The 26,349-nt window shown below is 47.2% G+C and overlaps 1 protein-coding gene across 2 annotated transcripts in view; it reads right to left on the reverse strand.

Annotated features, from left to right (window-relative positions):
• The window catches only part of LRP2 (LDL receptor related protein 2), a 516,831-nt gene that overhangs the window by 139,860 nt on the left and 350,622 nt on the right, over positions 1–26,349 (reverse strand). For both annotated transcript variants that reach the window (XM_069616158.1, XM_069616157.1), the window contains 5 exons: positions 24,465–24,584; positions 22,146–22,277; positions 15,645–15,846; positions 12,322–12,617; positions 9,220–9,736 (listed from right to left, as the gene is read on the reverse strand). In XM_069616158.1, the coding sequence (XP_069472259.1) occupies positions 9,220–9,736; positions 12,322–12,617; positions 15,645–15,846; positions 22,146–22,277; positions 24,465–24,584 (1,267 nt within the window). The remainder of the gene's footprint in view (positions 1–9,219; positions 9,737–12,321; positions 12,618–15,644; positions 15,847–22,145; positions 22,278–24,464; positions 24,585–26,349) is intronic.

Raw genomic sequence — 26,349 nt, forward strand, 5'->3', positions numbered from 1 at the left:
ACAAATGTGCTCGTTTAGAAATGCTCTCTTAAAAAAATATATAACAAACATGCTTTACATTTTAATTGCACTATTCATTAGTACTTCGCTACGTATTGTTTCTTAACCAACTAAATTTGGAGAACGTAGTGTTTCTTAACCAACTAAATTTGGAGAACGTGGGCTCTAGGATGGAACCGACCTTGCTGAGCTCTAGTATTGAAAATCTGTTTGATTAGTTTTTTGGCAAGATCACAAGTTATTATTGAGGTGCAGCTCACACCTCGTTTGTTGGGTAGAGAGAAGGTGGTAACCTGGATACCTTGCGTTTGTCAAGTACAAGAATTGTATTCTTCATGCATTTTTTGTACTTGGTTGTGAAAACCGTTAGTTTATTAGGTTTGTTAGCTTATTTACACCCTTTGTAGGTACAGTTGCGGTTCATATATCCCCACGCAGCCAGCCGACACATGTTTCGACCCGTAGTTCCATCGCAAGGCTATGGAGTGTGGTCCGGTGCCCCCTGTGGGGTTCTGTTGGCCGGTGGGGTTTGCTCTGTAGATACAGTGGCTCCTGTTGGGCCCTGGAGTCTTGCTCCCACCGTTGTTTTCTGAAAACCAAGCACAACAACTGCATGAAGAATACAATTCTTGGCGAACGCAAGGTATCCAGGTTACCTCCTTCTCTCTTCTCAACCAACTAGCACCAAGTTGGAGAATAAGAATGGGTACAACACATCATGAGCCGACTCTGCATAGTATTTACTAATGATCAATTTCATTAGATTGTTCAAGCCAGCCCTTATGTCTACGGAGTCCTTCCCAGTTATCAGCTTGATAGATATTTTCAGTACCTTGGGTCCAAAGGAATGGGAGAAGCTCCCATGGCACTCCTCCTCTTCTTCCAAAATCAGAGAGAAGAGGTGGGGGAATCACACATATACATGTTCGCTGTTTGAGAAAGGGCTAGGGTAAGAATTAGACTCAGCATGCGTCACATGGGCAGCCTGCTCTCAGGAGACCCTGGCAGCCAGACACTCGCACCTCAATATTTGCCAATCTATGGAGTTTGTGAAGAGTTGTATATGGTGGCTCATGCCCACTCTCACTCGCTCTCCATTGTGCAGGATGTTCTTTTGAGAAGTAAAGAGATGAAAACGAATCTAGGGGTGTGAGAGTCTCAAAGAGAAACTCGTGGGAACACAACCTGCTTCTTTGTCAACACACTACTGCTTAACCAAGTGACTTCCTTCAAATCTCACTTGCTGCAGCGCTGGGGCTCATTCACGTCATCTGTCCTACTTGAGGTGCAAGGGAAAGAGAGTGGCCTGTGGGGCAGCACATTTAGTCCATGAGAGAATGCTTGAATGGGTCCCTGTTTCCCACTCCCACCAGTGCTGGAAAGCAACACATCATCTGTCCTCTTCTGAGGGTGAAAGCAGATTAGAAGTTCATTTGGACAGTCTCCTGCCTTGACAGTCACCTTTAGTAACTGCCCCGAGTTATTCTCCCCACAGTCATATAGAATACACCATGTGTCTTGTTCTGAGACTAAAGGAAGGCAGAAAGTGACTCGGGCATCATCATTTTTCCATATGCAGTGGTTGTTAAGACATGTCCTTTTTCTCTCAGTCAGTATACTCTCTTGGACGACATTGCTTGCACAATATGTGTGCAATGGGCATTATACAGGAGTGGCCACTTCCTCCCTGTGTACATGCTTGATTCACCGATGGAGGTAACACTTTCCTTTGTCTTCACTGTTGGAGGCGAGGCACACAGGAGTGCAATGCAAACCACTGCCTGCATGTATCTGCTCCAAATAGAAACATGCCCCCTTGTAATAAGTGATTCTATTTTCCATTTGAGTGAAGGGATTCACCCAAGCCCTCCACCCAAGTGGGTGCTACGGGCCAATGCATGGTAAATGTGTACCAACCCTTACACATACATAGAGTAGATTCTTCTGGGGCCCTAGCACCCATACATAGGGCCTCATTACAAGTATGGAGGTAGCCATGCCGCTTTTAGCGGGTCCGTTTTCCCCAAATGGGGAAATGCCGGGCCATTCCGACCTTGAAGGGCCCGGTATTTCCCCATTCAAGGAACCTGGACCCGGTACATCCCCATTCCCATTTGAGCCCCCATAGGGCTCAATGGGAATGGGGAGGATGCTAACAACGGGCCTGTTAATCACAGGCCCGTTGTTAGCATCCTGGTTTGCTCGCGGGACCCGCTAAGGACGCCTGGTCCCGCGAGCAGACCTCATAATGAGGCGGTAGGAGGTTAACGGCACCGGCAGCTCTACTGGCACCGTTAACCCCCTACCGCCTACGTTGTAATGAGGCCCATAGTCTCTCTCACTTCCATGCAATTACATTCTGTGATTCAGGGTATTTGCAGGCAGGGGACTGCGGCAGCAGAAAGAGTACGTTATGTACTTGTAACTCCTGTTCTCCAGCATTGGTATCATTCATAGATCACATGCTGTATGCATTTTCCACGCCACCAGGCTGGAAATCCTCGGTAACAAAGAGTAGTTTATTTTCAAACTGAAAACTTCAGTCACTTTAGTGCTCTAGCCTAGTTGTTCTTGGGTCATATTGCCCACAGACAATGGAAAGGGCTCCCTTACCTCCACCCTGGAGGCCATCTTCTGATTTTGACAAACTCACGTGAATGTGGCAATATGAGCAAACAAGAGCCATAGGCGGGGTAGGCGGGAGCTTCACATGTGAATCTATGAAAGATACCAAGGCTGGAGAACAGGAGTTACAGGAAAGTAACTCATCCCTTCTCCAGCATTGGATCTTTCATAGATTCACATGCTGTATGAATAGATTACAAAGCAGTACCACATTACCATAATGGGTGGAAGTAAGCTCCTCGAAGAAAACACATAGCATAGGAAACACTAACCTCGCGCAAACAGGTTACATAGAATCCCCCGGCTGACTCTGGACTCTAAAATCTTGTAAAAGTGTGTGCGGACCTCCAGGTCACAGCCCTGCAGATGTCCAACAGGGGATCCGCAGAGAGGAACCGTTCTAGTTGAATGAGCTCTGGGTCTGCCCGGGAGATGCCTGCCAGCCTGCTGATGACAGAAAGAGATACATGATGAAATCCACCTGGCAATTGAAGACTTTGAGATTGCCTTGCCATTACCAGAGGCACCAAAAGTCACAAAGAGCTGAGAAGACTTTCTGAATTACTTTGTGCGAGCAACGTATTATTTTAAGGCACGCACTATGTCCAAGGAATATAAAGATCGTTCTTCAGGAGAAAAAGGAGATCCGAAAAAGAACGGTAAAATACCACTGGTTCATAGAGAAGGAATGCTGAGGGACTTTGGGTACAAAAGATGGGTTAGTGCGTAGCATTACCTTGGACTTGTGGAAAGTCAGATAGGGGACTTTGCAGGAAAAAACTTGGATCTTGCCAACCCTTCGAGCCGATGTGATGGCGACCAGTTGGGCAGTCTTCCAAGAGAGGAATTTGAGCAGGACTCAGTGCATTGGCTCAGAAAGAGGTGTCATGAGTCTTGACAGGATGACTTTCAATTTCCAGGCTGGTGCAGGGTGTCTGGTGGGTGGAAAAGAATGAAAGAGGCCCCTGAGGAGCGCCTTGACCAGCTGGCTAGACCAAACAGAAGGTGGCTAAGTGGAGCGGGTGTATCGGGACAATGTCACAAGGTGCACCATGATGGAGGAGTGCGCCAAACCAGCTTGCGCCAGCGATAATACATATGGTATGGTAGGAGGTCCTTTGGTTGAACGGTAAAAGGGTCAAGACCCTCTGGTCGACACCAAAGACCAAAGCTTGTCCACTTGCTCTTGTAGCAGGCGAGTGTGGACAGGGTGTGGGCTCGTGCTAGAATGTTTCTGCAGTCTTGCAGCAGTTTGATAGAGCCGAACTCTAGGAGCACAGGAGCCAGGCCATCAGGTTGAGAGGGTCTTGAACGTGGTGGTGGACTGCACACTCGCTCTTGGAAAGCAGATCGTTCCAAGGTTCCAAGGAGGAAGCCTCATCGGGGGAGAAGAGGACAGGGCCAGAAGCTCAGAGTACCAGAACTGTCTTGGCCAGGCAGGGGCCACTAATATCAGTCTACACTGATGTTGTCTGAAGACGCTTAACACTTGAGCCACCAGGTGAATTCGGAAAAGCATGCTGAATTTCCCCTCCTAGGGATACGTGAAGGGGTCTCCCATTCGTGGTATGAGCAGAGTTCGCTGCTGATGGACTCTGTCAACGTATTCTGAACGCCTGGGAGGTGGAAAAGAATGAGGAACACTTGCTGCTTCAGTGGCCAGTGCTACAGGGCTTGTGCTTCCGCAGATATAGCGAGAGATCTGGTGCCTACCTGCTTTCATATATAAATAATTGTCGTGGTGTTTTCTGTAAAGATCCAAACCACCCAACCATTGAAATGTGGAAGGAAGGACTTGAGTGCCCAAAGGACTACCTGCAGCTCAAGAAGGTTTATCTGGAGAGCCTTCTCTTTGTCCATCCATAGACCCCTGGCATGCAGATCCCCTGTATGCGCACCCCAGCCCTCCAGGCAGGTGTCCGCAGTGACAGTGACTGGGTGAGGGGGCAGATGAAATGAAGCACCTTGACCAAGGTGAGCTTGGATTGACCACAAGTGCAGTGACTTCCTGAACTGTTGTGTCAGCACAATCTTGTCCTCCTAGGAGCCTGGAGCTTGTCGCCAGCATACATCAAGGAACTCCTGGAGAGGTTGCTTGCCGAGTCAGCCATGTTGCAGTCGGGGGATGCAAGAGGACATCATCCCCAGTAGGGCCTTCAAGAGCCTCAGAACCTTGGCAAGCCACAATTGTACTGTTTCCTCCGATGGAGTCACTATGCAAGAGCGAGTGTCCAGTTGCTCCTTCAAGTAGGGAGCCCGCTGAGATGGGGTCAGACATGATTTTACAAAGTTCACAGAGAACTCTAGAGACTGTGGGCATTGTTGCATGGTGTGATGGGCAGCTGTGGTGAATTGTGCTGTCTGTACTAGCCAGTTGTCCAGATACAGGTAAACGCATGGGCCTGCTCGGTGAAGGTGTACCACTGCAAGGGCCAGGCATTTGGTGAAGACTCTCGGGCCAACCTAAATCCGAAGGGCAGACCTTGAACTGATCGTGGCAACCTGCCACCATGTAGCACGGGTAGCCGCTGTGTTTTTGGTGGATAGCGATGTGGAAATATGCATCCTCCAGATCTAGGGATGCTAGAAAAGGCCCTTCTTACAGCTCGGATATGACTTGTTGAAGGGTAACCATCCTGAAAGTCTGGGCTCTTAGAAACTTGCTGAGGACCCAAAGGTCTAGTGTGGGCCTCCACCATCTTGACTTTTTCCGTACTAGGAAATACCTGGAGTATACGCCTTATCCCCGCTGGCTGGGAGGTATTTTTTCAATGGCTCCCTTTGACAGAAACGAATGAACCTCCTGCAGTAGCAGATGCACATGTTCCTACACCTTTTGCAAGGCAGTAATTGTGGGCGAACATTTGACAAACTCCAGCGTGTGGCCATGCTGGATGAGGGACAGCACCCATTTGTCGGTGGTGATGTTTTGCCACTTGTGGACAAACTGACAAAGCGTCCTTCCCACATCGGTGTGAAAGTGGGGTGGGGCTGGACCTGAGGCAGGTCAGGCCTGCTTAGCCCATGATGTGGGGAGAGCCATGTCGGCATAGCTTGCCTCTGTTAGATTATGAAATACTCTTCTATGCATCTGATGGTGAGTGGGACGGGGACCTGTATGATGGCGACTGGTAGAAAGGCTGATATTCTTGTGTTGTCCTCGACCAATGAGATTTTACTGAGCGAAAAGACTGGCACTGCTGCTGCAATGTGCCTAGCGAGCAGGCCGTCTTTGTGTCGGCATGGATGGCCTGCAAGATCTCGTCCTCCTTCTTCCCCAAGAGGTCAACCCCATTAAACGGCATGTCTGCCACCTTTGCCTGAACTTTCAGATGGAAGTTGGTAGCCTTGAGTCAGCCTTGCCTGCGAAGGACTGCACCATTTCCCAGCTGTCGGAACCCGGTGTCTGCAATGTCCACAGAGACGAACGCCGCCTCCACTTTGCAAAGAAGGGTGAAAGCCCCCTCCTTCTTGTCATGCGCCAGGAACTGAAGAATAGGCACCATCTTAAACCAGAGATCCTGGTTGTACCTAGGCAGGATGGCCATTGCATTGGCTGCTTTGATGGTTGTGGCTGCTGTTGTGATGATCCTTTTCCCAAATGCGTCCAGATGCTTTCCTTCCTTGTCAGGAGGAATCAAGAACGAGAAGGAAAGGTTGGCGGATTGTTTACTGGCTACCTCCGACACCACAGAGTCTGGGGTAGGTTGCGATTTAAAACACATAGGCCCAGTGTCTGGTACTCTATATTTTTTATCCAACATCTCCTTCATGGGAGGTGCAGAGAAAGGGTTGGTCATGGTTAACAACCCATCTTCCCAGATATCCTCCAGCAAGGATATGGCCACGATCGATCTTCTCTGCTGATCTTGACGCTGGTAACACAAGCTGTCTTTCTTTTGCTCTTTAGGGGCTTGACCGAACATCTTCGTCAGCCACGATGTTAGGGCGTGAAAAGACCCAATCTCGTCTGGTGGAGAATCTTGCAGAGAAACCTCCTTCAGTTCACCATCTGAAGGGATAAGGTCATCAAGCTTGCCTGTGCTTGTGTCTGTGGTGTGGGTAGAGGCATTGTCGCCAGGAACATACTCCTCTGACTCTGTGTCCCTTAGTGTTTGCACCGGAACAGGAGGACAGAGGTCTCTTGGAGGGTGAGGAGGGGCAGCTCATCCACTCTGGCCCAGTTGTGGTGCGGAAGGATCAGGCAATCTGTTTGGGAGTGCCGACACCTGTGATTGTAAGTTGGCTAGAATGTCCAAGGCGATGTCACTAGGAGCTGCAAGAATGGCAGGGGGGACTACCCCTGCAGCTGGAGCTGCTTTAGTCAGACGCATGTCAATTTTGATGTTGGAGAGGACCTCCTCCATCACCATCTCCTCGTCATTGGCAAAGACTGCCAGTGGCTCTTCTAAATCCAAACTGTATTGTAGGATGTCTTCCGGCGGAACAGTTGATGAACTTGAGCTTTCTCGAGAGATCCCAAGAGCCAGTGGAAGAGGGTGAACTGGCCTGGGCTAGGCAGATAATGCGGATGGCTGAGCCAACAAAGGAGTTGACGGCATAGCAGCTGATGGTGCTACAGGCATAGCCTAATCATGGTTGAAAAAGACTTGATCGAGGTTGTCGACGGTGTCGTGGTCGAAGGTTTTCAAGCACACGTTGACGGGGCTCATACTCATTGTCGTCAATGGTGTAGTTGACGGGGTCTAAGTCGTGATCGCCGGTGGGTCTTATTTTTTGAAGATGAAAATCAGCTATGAGCCTTTCGTTGAGTGGTAGGTAAAGTAATGGATGACTTTGATGACGATTTCTCCATAGACAAGGGGCGGACATGCCCTGCGTGATTGTCGATGACGCATACTTCTGTGAGGAATTCCCAGAGGAGTGTGTCGCAGTGTCTGCCTTTTTTCTACTCTGAGATGCCGCTTCCTGTGACCTGGGCCTCTTACTAGATGTGGTACGCTGTGCTGGTCTGCCTTGCCTGAGCGAGGCATCACTGCAGACCGATTTCGAGTCAGAGACCCCACCCAGCGTCATCAAGTCATGCCACTAACCTTCAGTGGCGGTCTCGCAGCAGTTTATTGGAAAACGACTGGCAGATCTCACACTCCTGGATGATATGTGTCAGATGCAGGCAGTAGAGGCAATTGTTGTGGCGGTCCTCCACAAACACATACTTCAGGCAGCACTAGGCACAGGCCTTGAATAGACTTTTCCTCCTGGACTCAGCCATGCTGCAGGCAGGCCTCAGCATCAGAGATGAGTCAGAGATGAGAAGCTGGCCATGGGAAGCCGGCTACCGGACTACAGCGAAACCCCAGGTGTTGTGGGAGTTAAAGATCCTCAAGATGCTGTCGCCAATTAAAAAATTGGTTGAAAAACTGTAGAAAACATTCAATAATAGAGAGAGATTTTTCTGAGGACTCGCAGCACAAAACATGCTGTTAAAAAATGATAATTTGAAGATGGCCTCCAGAGGTGGAGCTAAGGCAGCCCTTTCCATTGGCTGTGGGCGGTATGACCTAAGAACGTATATACTAGAGCACTAAATTGACTGACAATACAGTTCACAAATAAACTGCTCTATGTTACCAAGGATTCCCAGCCTGACGATGGAGAATATTCATACAGCATGTGAATCTATGAAAGATCCAATGCTGGAGAATGTGAGGCACATTTTACAGTTCACATTATGTGACATGGGCTATTGTTAACTAGCTCTTTAGTGTTTGCTTCTGACTGCTGAACTTGTATTACTGAACTGGTTAAGGGACATGCCCCTGCAGTGACATTGCACCAACTTGTTTTGTTTTCTGTGGATCCCATCATGTTATTTGCTCTGTCCTGGAATTCACTGTTCGTTATTATGCGCATAAGGAATGAGAGCACAGATCAACAGGGTTCGAAATTGAGGGGAGCTGGGATCAATTACGCTCCTGCTTGTAGTCTAGAAGAGCCTGGTTAGCTTGAAAGCAAGAGCTAACAGGAGCTACTTTTGGCTCCCTAAGCACACGGGTGCCGAACAAACACCTACCTGAAATTAACTGTGTGCATTTGGTACAATCTAAAAATAAACATTAGGACACATCTATACAGCATTAAATCATAAGGGTTCCTAAATAATGGACAAAACGAGAGGTTTGCATATTATGTGGAAGTTACAGTTGTGGAACGCTAAGTATTAGCTTCTTCCCCAGTGGTAACTCCTGGTCATTGGCCAACGCTGGATAACCAGGAGCTGCTTTTCTTAATTTCAAGCCCTGGGACAACCTAAGCTGCAAAGAGATAAATGCATTGCTAACAACATCAATAAATTCACTGTTTAAATAAAATGTGTATTTCCCTTAACAGTTACAAAGGGTGAATTCTTCATTAGAAATGATTTAATTTAATTTCACTATCTATTTTGCACTGTTTTCAGAAATAAATTTCAAACAAAAAAACTGAAATAAAAAAATCAATAATATTTTATACTGTTGAAAAAAACATCATTGGTAGTAAGACATCGCCCATGGTTTTCAGGAATGGAACAAGTGTGCAACACAATTTTGTATACAGACAGCATCTGTGAATGCCTCAGATAGGTTTTCTTACCTTGCCACCCAGTCAATGGCCAAGCCTTCCCCATTGGGCACATCATTGCTGATAATGGTTTCCCTGTTGGTCCCATTGAGGAACATCCTTTCTATAACCCTTCTGCCCACATCAATCCAGTACAACCTCCTTTCCACCCTGTCAAAGTCCAGGGCCACAACGTTGCTTAGTCCTTGCAAAATGAGGGAGTAGGACTGTCCATTGGCAGTCAGGTTCCTCAGGTAGTAGCGGTTGCTAAAGACAAGGTAGGGAGAGATATTGCTGTTCTGGCGGCACTGCCTTCCGTTTGGCTCCCGGATGTAACCTGGGGCACACTTGCATATGTAGGAGCCCGCCGTGTTCTCACAGACCTGGCTACAGACGGATGGATGCTCGGTGCATTCATCAATGTCATCGCAAGTCCGCTTGTCTGACATAAGCCGGTATCCCAGTCGACAAGAACAGTGGAAACTTGTCTGAGTGTCTGTGCAGTTGTGATCACAGCCACTGAGTGAAGGGTCATTACATTCATTAATGCCTGCAAAGGAAAATAAAGATGACAGTAGGTTATTAAATAATACATTCCGGGAGACTTTAGCGCTGGAGCCCAAAACCAAGGCACAGAAGTTCTGTGGCAGTCATTCAGTTTCCGTGAAACATGGATTCTACTAAAGAAGCAGTTATAGAAATATTTGCATAATTGACTGATCCATTATCAGTGATGGACCATTGCTTATTCTTACACAAAGTGTTGTGGCAATTTATCACAAACACTTTTGAACGATACTTTGTAGTGAATACACATTAAAAGCCCTGTCACATTTATAATAAACCATTGTTTTGGCTTGTAAAGGCTTTTAACATTTTCCCGAAACTTATGCAAAAAGTCCAAGGCCAGTTTACAGAAAGCCCTCAACGCTCACACTAGAAAAAATACAACCCACTAGGGAAAAAGGCCCAGCACACCTCTTGCAAAGAGACCAAAGTTTTACAACCACAAACATATAAATGTGCCAGCAAAGTACTTGCTGCCACGGAACGTTCTTGCAAAATCAGCATGAGCAACACTTTTTGAAGGCACACAGCGTCATCATTGACGTAAATTACATAGGGCCTCATTAGGAGTTTGGAGGTAACCTCCAAATCCTTACCGACTCCGCCCTGGTGAATGGAGCTATTACCGGCCCATTCCAAGGTTGGCGGGGCGCTAATTCCCCATTCATCGGGGCCCTTCCCCATTCCCATTTGAGCCCTCATAGGGCTCAATGGGAATGAGGAAGGCACTAATAATGGTACCACAAATTGCGGTACCGTTATTAGCACCAAAGTCCCTTTGCGGGTCCCGTCCTTAACGCCTGGTAAAACCGGGCGTTAAGGGAGGACCCGCAAAGGGAACTCGTAATAGGGCGGTAAGGGATTACCGGTACTGGTGCCCTTATCGGTACCGGAAACCCTTACCGTCCGGGTCGTAATGAGTCCCATAATGTACAAATCCAGATGTTTGGTTGGTGTGACCATATACATAAGCTACCTGCTCCACAGGGGATGCCAGGCCATTGGCCCCAGCCTCTCCTGTACGTCTTCTTGTATGGGGCTCCTCCTTGTGCATCATCTGACATGAAGCTACATTTATTTGGCTATTAGGCAAAGAAAAACAATTCAGACTCTATTTCTAACCTGATGTGCCCCTGGTACTGCAGACAAGGGCTAAGAGGATACTTTGAGGATATTGCATTGCACACACTTACTCAATTCCAGACACGTCGGTGCCCATCCAAACCTCCTCACCCTCGTTTTAGCTATGTTGTTTTACCCCTCCTGGCACCTCACAGCAAAAATCACGTGACCTATGGTGAAGGCAACTGGTGCCTGCTTTCTGATCTCTCCTGATTGATTGGGGGGTCTACCAGTTTTATGGTTGGTGGTCTGGGACTGACTGGTACCTTGGAATGCTAGGGCCGTTTTTGTACGGATCAAAGTAGTAGTTACTACCACTGTTATTCTTGGCTTTGCATCTGAGTGAGAAAGAAGTGCAAAGAAGGCCCCTGTCTCGCTCTCTGGCATCCACTGATTCTCTCGAGGACAGGTCGGTCAGTAGGGTCTCCCCATGCCGTAGATTCACCAAGTGCCGGAAAGGCTCTTGTGACAGACTCCGCAGACCGAGGAATCATGACATTACTATTAACAGCGCAACTGACGTGATTCTGCGATCTCCCTGGTAAGATTCTGTGTCATGGCAGAAAGAAATAATTGGCTCCACACATGGTTTTCCCTGTGAGGGCAGTGGTGTGGAGAAACAACACCTCCCTGGAAAAGAAAGAATTTAAAAGATAGGCCCTCTGGCATGCAGGTCGGGGGAGAGAAATTGTGGATTGTCCACAGGCACAGAGAAAACCTCTGGAAGGGGGCTGGCGTGTCCCCCAGGGCTCTATCCCTAAGGGTTTTGCTTGTGCACAGAAAATTGCATTTGAGGAGCAACTGAGAAGAATGTAGGCCTTTGTTGCTCAACTGTACTGTGCAACCAGAAGAAAATCACGAAAAACATGCTCCAAGCATTTGATCTGGGTTGTTTTGTATGTTGTAAAGTGTAGAGAGGGTTATGAAAAGGTTTTACAACGTGTTTTCTGAGAATGTGACTGTGCCAATGTTTGTCAACTTTTGCTTGGTTTGTAGCTGCTGTGCCTTTGTAGAGGCACAGCTACGATTTTGCTGTGACAGCCTAACCAAAAATGATGCCTTCGATACCAAAATGAGTAACTCTTCTTCATATGGGTTGACCTTCTCCCCGCTTTTGTATAGTAGGCAAACACTTAGCCAGGTAGATCAAAGTTATGGATAAAATGTGTCCTTACATAAAAATACTTAAAAACTTATCATTCAACATGTAGGAGAGACAAGGATGGTACCATTAATTAAGCACAGAATAGAGTATAATTATTTATGCACAGAAAGGAATGCATTAAAAAGATTTGGTATGGCAGTAATGATCTACTGCATATGAAAAGCTTGGGAAACACCCCCTACTTAAGAAGGGCCAATCACTTAAATTCTTTCTTGTGAGAACTTCACAAAACTATTGGAATCCATATCAATGCCATAGGCGAAAAGTAAAAATGTACATACCACATCCCTTTTCGTCGCTGTTATCCGAACAGTCATCCAGGTGGTTGCAGATCTTCGCTGCTTCGATGCAGTGCCCATTGTCACATTGGAAGTACTGGGGCGCGCAGGTGGCTTCGGGGGTGTTGCAGAGGTGTTCCAACTCATCAGACTCATCGCCACAGTCATTATCCCCATCACAGATGTATGCCTTGGCAATACAGCGACCGTTCTGACAGACAAACTGATGCGGCTGGCAGGTGGGGTATGTGCAGCCCCTCTCGTCACTGCTGTCCCCACAGTCATTGCGCCTATCACACCTGCGAAGAACCAGCAGAGTGTGGATGCCTTGCGCCTCTATTTGCAACAGCATGCAGGCCCATGCCGTTGCACTCGAAAGACCTAACAACATGCACGTGACTGGATCTATCCTTGGGACCCTCCCCCTGTTCAAGAATTGATTCTGGAGTTATAGGCTATATATCATCAACATAGAATGGAATAGTAATTTACAATATAAAATGTTAACTCCAAAGCCAACAATTCCTGTTGATGTCTTCCCATGCGTTTGCCCAGACATCCTCAAACGAGAGATATTCAGATCACTGTGATTGCAAGAGTCAAACACCATTGAATCTTCTTTCACTTTAGTCATATGTACACCCATGGGTAAGTCTTACTACCTGGGACTCAATGTGAGCCCTTGTTACACAATCTGGACTTAGTATTAATCAGCAAATATGTGTATTGATACATGGACTTATTTATTGAAAAAGAAAATTGCTTCACCAAAGAAGCAGTGTGACAAGGACAGATAGAACAATCACATCACTGGCCACTTCACAGAGTCATGATAAAGGAATTGACCCATTAAACCAGATGGAGGTGGGGAAGGAACTGGAAACAGTGAATTGGGAAAGCACAAGGCATTGTACAGATATGAAATCCAGTGGTGGTGGTGGAGGCGGTGGTTGACATCATGAGGCATAGAGGGGGTTGCGAGCACCATAAGATTCTGAGGCTCACTCCTGTGAAGGCCAACTGTGAAGCTTAGAATTTGGTCAGCAGCTAATGTGACTGCAATGTAACCCTTTTGTGAACAGAAGGTATATGTGTATGTGTGCAGGTGAGCTCATTTCTTCCACTTTTGCACCACTCTTGCCTCTTCCTGCTGCTAGTTTCAGGTGGCTGTGTGCAGTGTCCACAGGATAGCATCCATGAGTTCTGTGCAAGCACCCAAGCAAGTGGGAGGGACAGATGGGCTCCCTGTGTGTAAGAGCAGATTGGGGAGATGTTTTGGGGTGTTGTTGCGGAGCGGCAGTGATGTTGTGTAGTCTGGGCAGTTACGGGGTTAGGGTGTGGTTTAAAGGCTGAGGGGTGGTTTATAGTCCCATTATCAGTTGCCATTGGGCAATATTGGATGTTAAATGTCTTGTTCACGCATTTTATAATCTCTGGTTCTAGCCTTCCTCGTTTCTGACAGTTACAGCTGGGCAAGGAGAGGCAGGTTCCTCACACGTGCCACAGCAGCAACTGCCTGGCACTTACAACAGATAGGCAATCAAAGGAAGCACTAGACACAAGGTGCAGGCCATGCACTAACTATCAGACATCTACATTTGGCCACCCATAGCAAGGATGAGGAAACCTCATGGTATTGCCTGTATTTCAAGCCCCATGAGCAGCAGGAGGCCACCATCTTGCCTCCTGGGGCAAAAGCCTTTCAGTCACCCGCGCATCCTTTGCCCCCTCGCCACTTCTGCCTCCCCCACCAAATGTCCCCATCTTCCCATCTCAAGCCCCACTAACTTGCACCCACCTCAACTGTTGCCTCATAGCCGCCTCTCCTGTCATGCCCCCTCCGCCTCCACGGCAATGACCACCATGAAAAAGGAGAAGGCACTATGTATGGTTCCCTTCATCCTGCGTTCATAGCGGCCATTTTGTTTTGTAGCTTTTTGAAGTTTTGAAACTGTAACCATGCTGTTTCTCAACTTAAAAAAAAAAGCTCTTAACACTCTAGAAATCATGCCAGAGCACAAATAGCTATAGACCCCTCTGTGGGCATAACCACCAGTGAGGTAATGGCGCTGGGTCCCAAGTTAAGGCCATTGCTTTGTTTGGGCCTGTGAATTGGGCTCTGGGTCATTACCTGGAGGTAATGCCCCCCAGCTTGGGAGTTATTGCTTAATTATTCTCCACTCTGTATGCCCTGGGAGCTGCAGCTTGCTGGTATACTTCAGGGTGCAGGTAATTAAGGCACACTTAGGTGTGTGATGGAAGACTTCCATACTGGTGCTATGCTACCCACCTACTTATTTAGGTATGGAACCGAAGCAAAGCATCTCTCTTTCTTTGATTGGGCAATAGCCCAGGCATCAGGGGACATTTTCTGCTATTGAAGGACTATAAATCAGGATCCAGTCTTGAAAATGTTAGAAACATGCCTGTTTATTTGTCATTCAACAAAGGCACTACACTTGGCATCTATTTGAAAGATGATTACTATTAATATGAATAATCTCTGACTGAGAAGGTACTACGTGGGAAGTGATGTCCATCTAATGCCATTTAGAGTGCTCTTCAGCAGAGACTGTTTCACCTTCTAGAACAACACCAGCGTGCAGTTCCAATGGTGGCCTGCCCTGGCTGCTCAGTGTTAACACTGATAATCAGAGGATGACATATGTGTGTTTTGAATGCTCTCTGGCTGACATGTTCAGCATTTACTCTCGGATAAAATTGTCTAATAGACAAAGAACCATCTTGGTCTGAGCTCTACTCAGGGAACTTCAGGGCTGCTTCAGGGAGTTCAAGCTGTTCCTGAACTCTTACATATATCATCAGGCAATGGCCTTGCAGGGCCCTGTGCTCCAAGCACGGGTTTCCTCTAGCGACCCATACTTCATGCTACAAACATATTGGGTGGTTAATAGAAGTGTTGCCTGAAAACAAAGCCATACAAATAATGTAGGAATTGTGACGAAAACTGTCTGTGAGACGCTCAGGCCACGACATGTGACACAACTCTGATATGTTTCAGAAAAACAATGGACCCGACCTAATGTAATGTGGGTATGTCATACTGAAGTAGATTTTTACACAACTCAATACCAAGTCCGATTCCAAACACTCATACAAACAGTGGAATCCTATAATACTGAGGTAAAAAAACAACAGACTGGGATAACGCAGCATTCCATCTTCAGGCAACACAACACACTCTTCGTTATCTCAAGCTAGAATCATTTTCGGGATCAAATGACATTGGCTATGTACTCAGTAGTAAAGTAAGAACACAGCAAATTATCAGCGCATTACAGTCTGTGTTGCTATTGGTTACTAACCTGTAGGAATTGCGGACACATAGGCCATTACTGCAGGTAAACTCGTTCTCACCGCACGACCTTCTGGTGCAGTTCTGGTGTTCATCGTAGGCGTCAGAGCAGTCCGCATCTCCATCACAGACCCAGCCTCGCGGGATACACCTCCGCATGGGTGGTCTGTTATTCACACATGTAAACTCTGCTGCTGTGCAGTTTCGGCTTCCTAGAAACAATTCACACATTAGAAGCATGCTCAAATGTCACAAGGACATTTCCATGGGCCTCATTATAAGTTTGCCGGTCCGGAAACAACTGTGCCGGTAAACTCACCGGCACCCTTGTTTTGGGATCGGAAAAGAGTCTTCCTGCCGTGGCTGCTGTGCCCAGCAGGTCTGACCTTGCCGGGCGCAGCGGCCACGCTAGACAGACCGGTCACAGAAGTACTGGCACCCTTAGCAAGCGATAAGGCTCATATGGAAAGCCCCGAGGATGGAGCTTGACTCCGAAATGCACCGGCTTTCAGCCATATTGTGACTTAGGAGACTGTTCTGCCTCAAAGAAGCCAATTTCCATATTGGTCTTTGTTGGATTAAAAAGCCTTATTTTATTTACTTTTTCGCAACTGTGTACATAATTCTTTGGATTTAAAGACACCATAGAGAACTATGAGATGAATGAATATTAAAGAAAAATAATGATAAGAATCATCACGATTTAACAGCTCGTTGTCGAGTAATATGAGAGAATCAGGCATTACTTGGTGGATACTCCTGGTTCTTGTGTTTTGAAGTTTTTGCGGATCCGTATCACAGGATCGACTTAAGCCTTGTAGCTCCTTTAAATTGAATACAAAACGGCATAATACAGAGGATATATCGATGAGTGGATTGTGGTGCCTGCTTCTTCCCTTTTCTATATTTTTGGACTCCCCATTTTAACATAGTAGGTAATGGCATGCTCTACTTTATTTTCTACTTGATATTTGACTTGTCATCTATAAATGTATCACCTGTCTTTAATTGATAGGTGACTTCACTTGATGTATAAATCTGGGAAATGAATTAGCATCTGTATGTTTGTAATCAAATACCAATGCATTATTAATTGTTCTAATGCAGACATCCTTTATTGTGAAACTATACTCATAATTCTAAATGTACACTTCAAATGCAACGGTTTCTATTATAGCCTAAGAGTTATTAGTCTAAATATTGTGCCCGCCTCTTAATGAAAACAGCAGCAAAACAGCTGATTGGGCATCTCAAACACAGTACTTATCTTACTCTTCCTAAATAACACTTTTTCAAACTCCTTATGATTTTGATCATTTTAATGTTGCATTGTTCTACGTAGAATTTCAGGAAGCCCAGATCTATATTTAACTAGTTTAGAGAAATAGATTTTTTGCAAATATCTGTTGGTAAAGCAATAACCACTCTGATGAGATTAAATACTGTCTCCTTTTTCTTAACCATGAATCTGTCTATCCGTCTGGATAAGTACTGTCTTGCCCTCTATGAGAGGGAGGAAGGCTTTGAGGGCTAGCCATATGTCCTTCATTTCTAGTCAGTTGATGTGGGACTCCTGTTCCAGCCGGGTCCAAACTCCATGGACGCTGTGGTTGTCCAGAGTGGCTCCCCAGCCCTCGAGGGAGGAGTCTGTCGTGACAGTGACCTGAGGGAGAGGCTGCCGGAAGGGCTTCCCCCACTGCTGGTTGAAGTCTGCGGATCACCAGAGGAGGTCCGGGTGGAGAGACGTGGGAATGTCCACAGGCTCCGATTGTGAGCCCCGCTCCTGATTCCAGGAAGCTGCAAAGTGCAGCTGTAGCCTCCTCATCCTGAGTCTCGTGTGGGGGACGGCCAGAAGGACCGCCACCATAAGGCCCAGTAGGTGTTGGTACCACCAGGCCGAAGTCACAGCCCTGGAGAGGAAGTGAGTAGTAGCTCTCTTGATGGCCGTGATCTTGTCCTCTGAGGGAAACACCCACTCAGAGACGGTGTCCCAGATGAGGCCCAGGAAGGTCAGTTTCTGTGTCGGTTCCAGCTGAGACTTCTTGAGATTGATAATAAATCCCAGGTTGTGGAGTGTGCTCATAAGCACGCAGGAGGTGTGAAGAACTGCCTCCGGAGATGAGGCCCTGACGAGCCAGTCGATGAGGTATGGTTAGATGTGTTGGCCCTGGGCCCTGAGGAGAGCCGCCACCGCATTCGTCAGCCTGGTGACTACCCTGGGGGATGAGTTGAGGCCGAAGGGTAGAACCTTGTACTGGAAATGGCAGCCCATGATCCTGCAGCGCAGGAAGGACCGATGCGGCTGCCAATTCGGAACGTGTAGATAAGCGTCCTTCATATCCAGATAGCACATCCAGTCTCCCCTGTTCAGTGTCTCCGCAATTAGAGCTGGCGTAAACATCTTGGATTTTTGTAGAGGTAGGGAGAGGTTGAGGGTGGAAAGGTCCAGCACAACTCTCAGGCCAGCCTGGTTCTTCTGTATGGCAAAAATCCTGGAATAGAAGCCCAATCTTCTCTGGTAGGCTGGGACTTCTTCCACTGCCTGGCTCTCGACGAGCGACCGGACTTCCACCAACAGAGTTGCTGTCCCAATCTGTGGGAGAGGAGGGAGGAAATGGAGGGATCGGTAGGCGGTACTCCGTGGACACTACAGACAGGATCCAGGGGTCTGAAAAATGTTGGCGCCAAAATTGCATGTGAGAGGCAAGCCTGCCCCCCACTGGAGAAACATGGACCCGAAGAGGCTTGTCATGCCTTTTTTCCGCTCTGAGGTTGCTGAGTAGGAGGGGGATCGGAAAAAACCCTTGCCCCCACCCCTCCCCGTTTTGTTGTTTCCTCCGATGCAGATTCGGGGAACGGTCAGGTTGACTGGACCTCTGCTCCTGGAAGCCTCGGAACCCTCCAGGCACCCGCCCCTTGTCGGAGCATGGGTTGGACTGGGTAGTTCTGCGTTATTTAATTGCGGGACTTTTCATCGCAGGTTTTTTTACCGCAAATTGTTTTTTGGAAAACAAACCATCAATTCTTTTTTTGGGGGGTTACCCCACCAAACACCCTGTTCACTTTATTTATTTTTTTACTCCCTTACACACATTTTTTAAATTTTTTAACCCCTCCCCCCCAAAAAAACAATGAGTTTTTTTTTCGAATATAAATTTGCGGTAAAAAACCCTGCGATCAAAAGTCCCGCGATCAAAGGACGGTATACCGACTGGGTGTACACCTTGGGCGTGGCCTTCGTAAGAATGGATAAAGACTTTGCGGTCTGTGAGCTGTTCTTCTTTTTATCTAATTCTTCATCCGCGGAGGAGTGAAAGAGGTCACTACCCTCGAATGGAAGGTCCAATATGCGTTCCTGGACGTCCGAGTTGAACTTCGTAGCCCCGGAGCCAGGCCATCCTTCTCATGTCCGTGGCAATGCAGATGACCCGGCCAGAGGTATCAATATGGGCCACTGAGGACTCCATGATGTTGGATGCTACCAGTCTGGCTTCTTCTAGTCCCGCTTTGAAGCGAGCCTGGCTTTGGGGCGGGAGTTCCGGGAGGAAGTCCGTGATTTCCCACCAGAGCCTTTCATTAGCAGCTACCAGCATGGCATCGGCGTTGATTTGACTCAGGTGCAGGGAGGTGTTGGAGTACATCTTTTTCCCGTACGCCTCCAAGATCTTCTCCTCCTTGCTTAGCAGCGCCGAGGACAAGGTGGTCGAGGAGAAATGAGGCTTAGAATATAGTGACGCTGCAGCGATCTCTGAGGAGTGCAGCTGAGGATGGGCTGAAAGCAAGAGTGTATGCCCCTCTAGTTGCCTGTACTTGCCGTTGAGGTGCCGAATGACAGGTTGGGCCGAGTGCAGCTTGAACCACCCCTTCTTGGCCAGGGCAACAATGTCCTGCTGCATCGGGATCCCTGTCTTGAAGGGGGGCCTTAACATGAGGACTTCTGCCAGGACACCCTCCACGGGCTGCTCAACCTCGGGCTGAGGAAGGCCCAGGTATTCTGCCAGGGCCGTAAGGCGCTCGTGGAAAGGTGCTCGTGGAAGGCCTTTGCTGATGATGGTGTGTGGGGGTCCTCCTCCTCTTTTGTGTCCACCTACGTGCTCGGAGGATCCAGAATTAGTGGAGGGGTACTAGGTGCCGTGTACTGCGGTGTGGGAACCGGAGCCTGTGGAACCGCCTGTACTGCCGGTGGCAAAGGGGCCGGCAAAGGAAGAGCAGGAAGCGCTGGGGCCTGAGGCACCAGTGCCATTGGTGTAATGACTAAAGGTACCGGTCGGGTGACCTGAGGGAGCATGTCCCTGATAGCATCCCGAAGGACATATCCCATCTGGGGCGTTCGCATCAGGCAGGTGGCAGGAGATATTGATGGAGTGGCCACGGGCTGCTGCTGCCAGGGCGCACTCTGTCTGGGATGTAGGGGGAACCTGACCTGCGCTGCTGATGGATACGCTGTAGACCACGTATCTGGTTGACCACAGTCCCACCTTGTCACTCCTTCCTCGACCTGCTCTGCTAGAGGAGGCATCGGAGGAGCTGTCATTTTGTCTGGTGCGACGGCCATTTTGTGGAGCTGCGTGCCACGTGCCGAAGCCGTGGTGCCTAGCTCGCTGGAACCAGCCCTGTCCAAGACGCTTGGTATTGGATTGTAAGGCTTATCCCGCCCCTCAGGCTGAGGCAAGGAAGGCGTACAGCCCTCGGCAGAACTGCTGGTAGTGCTGCGTGAATGCGTCCCCTCGGACATGATGCCGGTACTACGGCGTTGCTCCTCGGGAGTAACCCTGGTACAAGATCGGGGTGCGATGGTGAATAGAGGCCTTACCTTAGGCCTCGAACGAAGTTTGACAAAGTCCTTCAGGACCTTAGGAGGTGACATCTGGAAGAGCTCTCTCCACCTAGCTAGCCTGTTCTTCAGTTCCTCAGGTGTCAATGAGTCGCACGATGAGCAACCTTCCCAGCAGTGGTCGAGGTCAAGGCAGTGGAAGCAAAGGGCGTGCGGGTCTGATGTGGGGAAGAGCTCCTCGCAGGCGGGACACCTGCTGAAGCCAGTCAAAGTCGACATGCGCCGGGGGGAGCGTGGCATCGGAGGACCAAGTATCTAGAAGAAAAAGAAAAGATAGAAAAATATACGGGGAAGAGCGAGTGGTATTACATGGCCGAAGCCAAAACCAGGAGCGCTGCTGAAATCGGCCCGTTCCCGCCACAGATAAAAAGGCGACTGAGGAGTGGTGCCAGTGGGCAAAGTCAGGCGAGCGCATGCTCCTAGGGGCGTGCCCGCACGCGCCACTAAATTTAAAGGGGAAGAAGGTTTTTCTGTTGAAAAGGTTAAAGGTTCTGTCTCCCGTCCCTCACAAGGGACGCCCATACAGTATGGAGGAAAGGGGACGTGACGTAAGAGTATTACATGAATACATACTTGTGGCGAGAGGAAAATAAAGAATGTTTGGTTTCTAGACAAAAGATCATACTCATGGGATCTGCACGTCCCATGTCCCCGAGAAGGGCCGGCTCTGCTCCAGCTGAATTACTCAAAGCTATTGTGCTGGCCTATAACCACATCGTAACCAATGACACTTCAAACTCTCATCCTTTTGACAAATGAGAATGGGGTAGTGGGAGCAAAGAGGAATTTAACCTTCGGCTAGAGGTAAGTGGCCTTATCACTGCTCACCTCATAGAGTGGCTGTGGGTGATCTGAACCATGACGCTTAGATTTAGCCTTTTTCTCGGTCATTGAGTGAAAGACACCCGGAGAAATGCAACAGGTCAATGTTGTGGCAAGACCTCTGGCACCGGACGTTGCCCGGTGCAGATCCACATCCTAGGATACGTATTTATTAATAGGGAAATGGCAAATGTATAAGCTTCCTTGATGAGACAAATCACCTATGTGTAGAAAGAGGAGTAGAGAAGATGCAAAGCAACGGATTGTTTTGAGAATTAAAAAACGATGATGAAGGTCTCATCACCAACAAAAACATTCGATGAAATTCTGAAATCTTACAACACACATGGATAAAGAACCCCAGGTGAGGCAGTGGCCCAGCGTGTTCACTGGAAGCGCACATCTACCATAACAGTCTGGGCACATTCTTACTCAATCTTGTACTTTCTGATAGTCATAATTTGGTTCTCCACATTAGATCATAGACACCTTGTGAAAAGTTGGACAGAAACTCAAAGGAAAGAGCAAACTGCAGTGTAAGCAACTATAGTACAGGTCCCAGAACATCTGCACACTCTTATAGAGTGTTGGGGTCTTTTTCTGAATTATAGTTATGAGTTAAAGTTTACTGGAATTGTAGGAAAGCACAATATTTTATATGTGGTAGTAGAAAGGCACACACAGAATTTCCAATCATCTGAATTTCCAATCTTCTGAATTTCCAATCTTCAGAATTTCCAATCTTCTCTCCAGGAAGAAGCTCTTTTGATTGCTGGAGAGGATTGGTTTTAACAAAGCTATTTTGTTCTACGCATCAGCCCCAGGCCATTACATGATTACCTTTCTCAGACTTACCACAGTTATGTCTCTGGTCTTCGTCACTCATATCTCCGCAGTCATTGTCCCCGTCACAGATCCACCCTGAGGGGATACACCGTGCATCATCACACCTGAACTGGTCGCTCGAACAAGTCTGCAGCCGGGACGCTTCAAAAGGAACACAACCATATTGACTGTTAGAGCAGACTCCAGAATTAAGATTAAAAGATACCACCCCTGAAGAGAAGCATTCTTTGGAATAGATTTACTCCTGGGGAATGCAACACACGAGAAGGGATAGCTAAGATGCACTGCACACAAAAGTCCTTCAGGATAAAGAAAGCATTATTCAAATCTGCCTCCCAATTTCCTCAGACTTCTCCATTACACCATCAGCACTGGGAAGGTATTACAGCTTTGCTTATCAACAGGTGAATCTATCGATAGACCTGAGGGCTTTAACGGCAATTTGAAACTCTGAAAGTTACAATAATGTGGACTTCCAAAGTCTGTAACCTGAAATCTGGATTAGGGAAACACTGCATGAGGCCAGGCTGGGCACCTCCTCTTACTGAATGCTTATAACCAGGGCAGGGATCCTTCATATTCGCACACACAGTCCATAACATAGTTACACACCGTGCCTCATTTAGAGTTTGGCGGTGGGCAAAATCCAATGGTTTCCGCCGATGGAAAGAAGCCTGTTAAAAGTTAGCATTCTGCCAGTTTTCAGCTGGCAGAAAATGCGCCGACCCCCATTGCAAGGCATGGAGACCGGGGGATTTTCCACCGGCGGAAGAACATTGCAAAACTGGCAGAATGCTAACTTTTAATAGGGTTCTTTCCGCCGGCGGAAAACCGGCAGAATTTACGTCCCACCACACTCCGAATGAGATCCCGATCCTGTGCATCTCGAACAGGGCCAGTACTTCAGAAAGGCCATACCACCTGGCTGTCAACACGAGGGCTATGGATAGGCCCTAAAACAGAAACAGTGGCACAGCAAAGAGGTATAGAGATCGCAACATGTTCCTTTGCGTACCGTAGCACAATCCCGGCACCACTCCTAATCCTACAGGATGATATGAGAACACGCAGAGGACACTTCTGTACCTTAAAAAATCTACATTGTAAAATACAGACCATCACTAATCCATTCATACCTGAGAAGGTGGATATTGTATGAAGACTGTATTTGGGAGCACGGCCCTACTTTTATTTTATTTCAAGAACATGGAATTGCAAAACTATGTGAGAGTAGAATAGGCCTCACATGCCACAGTGCCACCCAGTGGCCATCCCTGGAAGTTCCCCTCCAGTTTAGAACCACTGAGCAATGCATTTTGTGCAAATTAGCATTCTTGTTGCTCTTTATCCTATATGGCACCACTATTTGACACACAGATTTATCAACCCAAGATAGACATCTCTCATGGATGCATACAACCACGTCTGCGTTTCAGCCTTCTTGGGAATCATCAGTGCAGTACAGACCAACCGCACAGATGATCCCTAACAGGGGTGAAGCGTGGATGCAGGTGTCTGCATCCTTGATATAGAATGGTATGGAGGGCCTCCTACCCCTTCAAAGTCTCCAAAATGCCCACATCTGGACTCTGGAGATATCACCTACACATGCGCAGTTCCGGCTACTGCTGTTTTGAAACCAGCAATGCGTCACGCTGAGGCAGGAAAGGACGAAGAGTACATGTACATGTTCCCGTGACATGCAGAAACATATACATCTCCACCATTAATATGGCCCTTATAATCATGAACACACTTTAGGTTGGTTGGATGTCTGATGCTACTTTCGATTTCAGGAAAAGAAATAGAAAAGGGCAAGATGACAAAAGCAGTCATTTTACTATTTGATTTGTGCTTTATTCTAAAATGTAGTGGCTTTATAGAGCATTTTTGCACTTACAATGTTGGTAAAAAAGGGAACCACTGCCGCGAACACAGGCACAGACTCTGATTGGGCAGATCTGGAGCATACAAGTCATGGCTAACTAGCTGTTTTTTTGAGTAAACAAAGTTAAGTTTAAGAAATTAAAAGGTCAGATATTCTAAGCCAGTAGAAGAAAAGGACAGAGGGATTGAAATTAGCTGAACCATGAATAAAAACAGTTGGAAGCACTGACTATACAGTGCATTGAATCCAAACGGCTAACTTTGGCAGTGTGTTGTACTCTCTTCATTGTTTAGATTTTCTTTCTAGAAACTTTCCTAGAATTTGACTACAAATGCTAACAAATAAAGAAAATAATGAAAGAGCCATATAAAAAATTAAGATTAGTGTGGTGAACTGAAGCACTTAAATCTTCTTTTTTTACTTATATGAAAACTACTTACCACATGAAGGCGGCTCGTCAGAGCCATCCGCACAGTCCACTCCAATGTCACAGTACCAGTGAGCAGGGATGCAACGGCCGGACGTACAGCGGAACTCACTGTCTGTGCAAGTCAATGACACTGGAAGAGAAAGTGCAGAGTTAATGGTTGCTTATGGGCCTATGTTCGAAATTTGAAATATTTGCTTTGCAGATTGAGCGGTTCTATGTGTCCTCCACGCAGTATGTTGCGATCTTCTATAACGCAGGTGAAGGGAAGATGAAGTGTTTAAGATATTTTTATTTACTTGAAAATTTGTCATAGGACACGCATGCGCTCTACACGGTCACTTCATGAACCTGGGAGTACACCATAAGTAAAATGGCTACGTATGTGTCATCAATCAGCCCATTACTCAGTTGGATCGCATAATCTTTCCACAGAATCCTATTATGTAGTAAAACACAATACCCATAAGTTAAGCATATCTATCGCTTGAACGGCTTAGGTTGTCGACGGAATCAAGATGGAACCAAATGGATGTATATCCCATTGTACCCTCAGTATGTTGCAGTATCCACACACCGCCTGTCATTCCAGCTCGGAGCGAGTCAATCCAGCAGGGTGCAGCGTGTCAACGTATACAATTTAAGACGCCAGAGGATGTGGGGCCTGGGAATTAGCATTTTGGACAATCCAGCCCGCGCAGGGGCATGGTGTGACTGAAACTGGCCAAGGGCAGGTAAGTGGCAATGTGGGGGCAGGGTAGGGAGGAACAGGGATTTTGGGCAGTCACCTCATTACAAGATTAAAAACTGCAGGGGTGTATGGAGGAGAAGGGCAGAGCAGGCCGCACGGGAGGCTAGTAAGGGGTCATATTGGCCTGCCCTCCCCTGTTGAAAGTGGGGGTGTCTGAAGCAGTGGGAAGGACCAACGGCGCGTTGGCTCATGCCGACTCATCAAAAATCCACATTTCACATCAAAGGTTATCAATTTCAGTTTGATTTATTATAAACCATGGAAATACATAACTTGAAAAAACCTTTGATAGCAAGTTATACTAATAGAGCATTTAATTTAAAAATACTCTCATTGTCCAAAGCAATATACAACTGGTCTCTCCTGCTGCTGCTGTGTACATGTGTAGTTGTGGAAGGCAAGTGGGGGTACCTAAGGTCAAATGTCAGAGAGGAAAATTGTTTCTCATTCTTCTATGTAAAGCGTCATGTAACCTTAAATATTATATTGCTATCACATGTTTTTTGCCTAATTTGGTGAACTTTTATGGATTAGGTCAGTCAAAAGTTATAGAAAATGTATTTTTAATTTGCCTACGTAATGTGCCATGTGACCTTATCTACAGTGTCCATACTGTGACATTACATATGTAACCTTAACTTACTCCAGACCACGACTTCACAACAATGGCTTTAAATATTAGTGATGTATTTGAGTCAGGAATGACATGGAGCAGGAACCAGGCTGACTCAGGTAAGTGTAAAAGGAAACAGGCTTTATTCTTCTTGGTTACATAGCATAGTCAATGAAAGGTTGGAGAGTAAGTAATAAGCCTCTGCCCTGGTTCCCAGTCTATCTCCAAGTCCCAACCGACACACAGTGGAATCCCCATGCCTCCAACACTCTCAGCTCCACTTTAACATTCTGTGAGGCCCCTTCATAGACAAGTACTAACTACAATCATACCAGGATACCACACTCCTTAACAAACAAACTACAAGAAACAGAATACCCTCACCATGATGTTAGGATCACAATCAAAACAAACAAAACACCTTCTACCCCGGCCTGCCACACCGAGGTCTCAGTGCTGCCAACACCGAGCGCATACGCCGCTCATAAGTGTGCTACAATTAATGAAAGTTAATCGGGTGAAGTAGTGGTGTAG

Source organism: Ambystoma mexicanum, chromosome 9, assembly GCF_040938575.1.
Source record: "Ambystoma mexicanum isolate Mex_15411 chromosome 9, UKY_AmexF1_1, whole genome shotgun sequence".
In the NCBI taxonomy this organism is placed as follows: Eukaryota; Metazoa; Chordata; class Amphibia; order Caudata; family Ambystomatidae; genus Ambystoma; species Ambystoma mexicanum.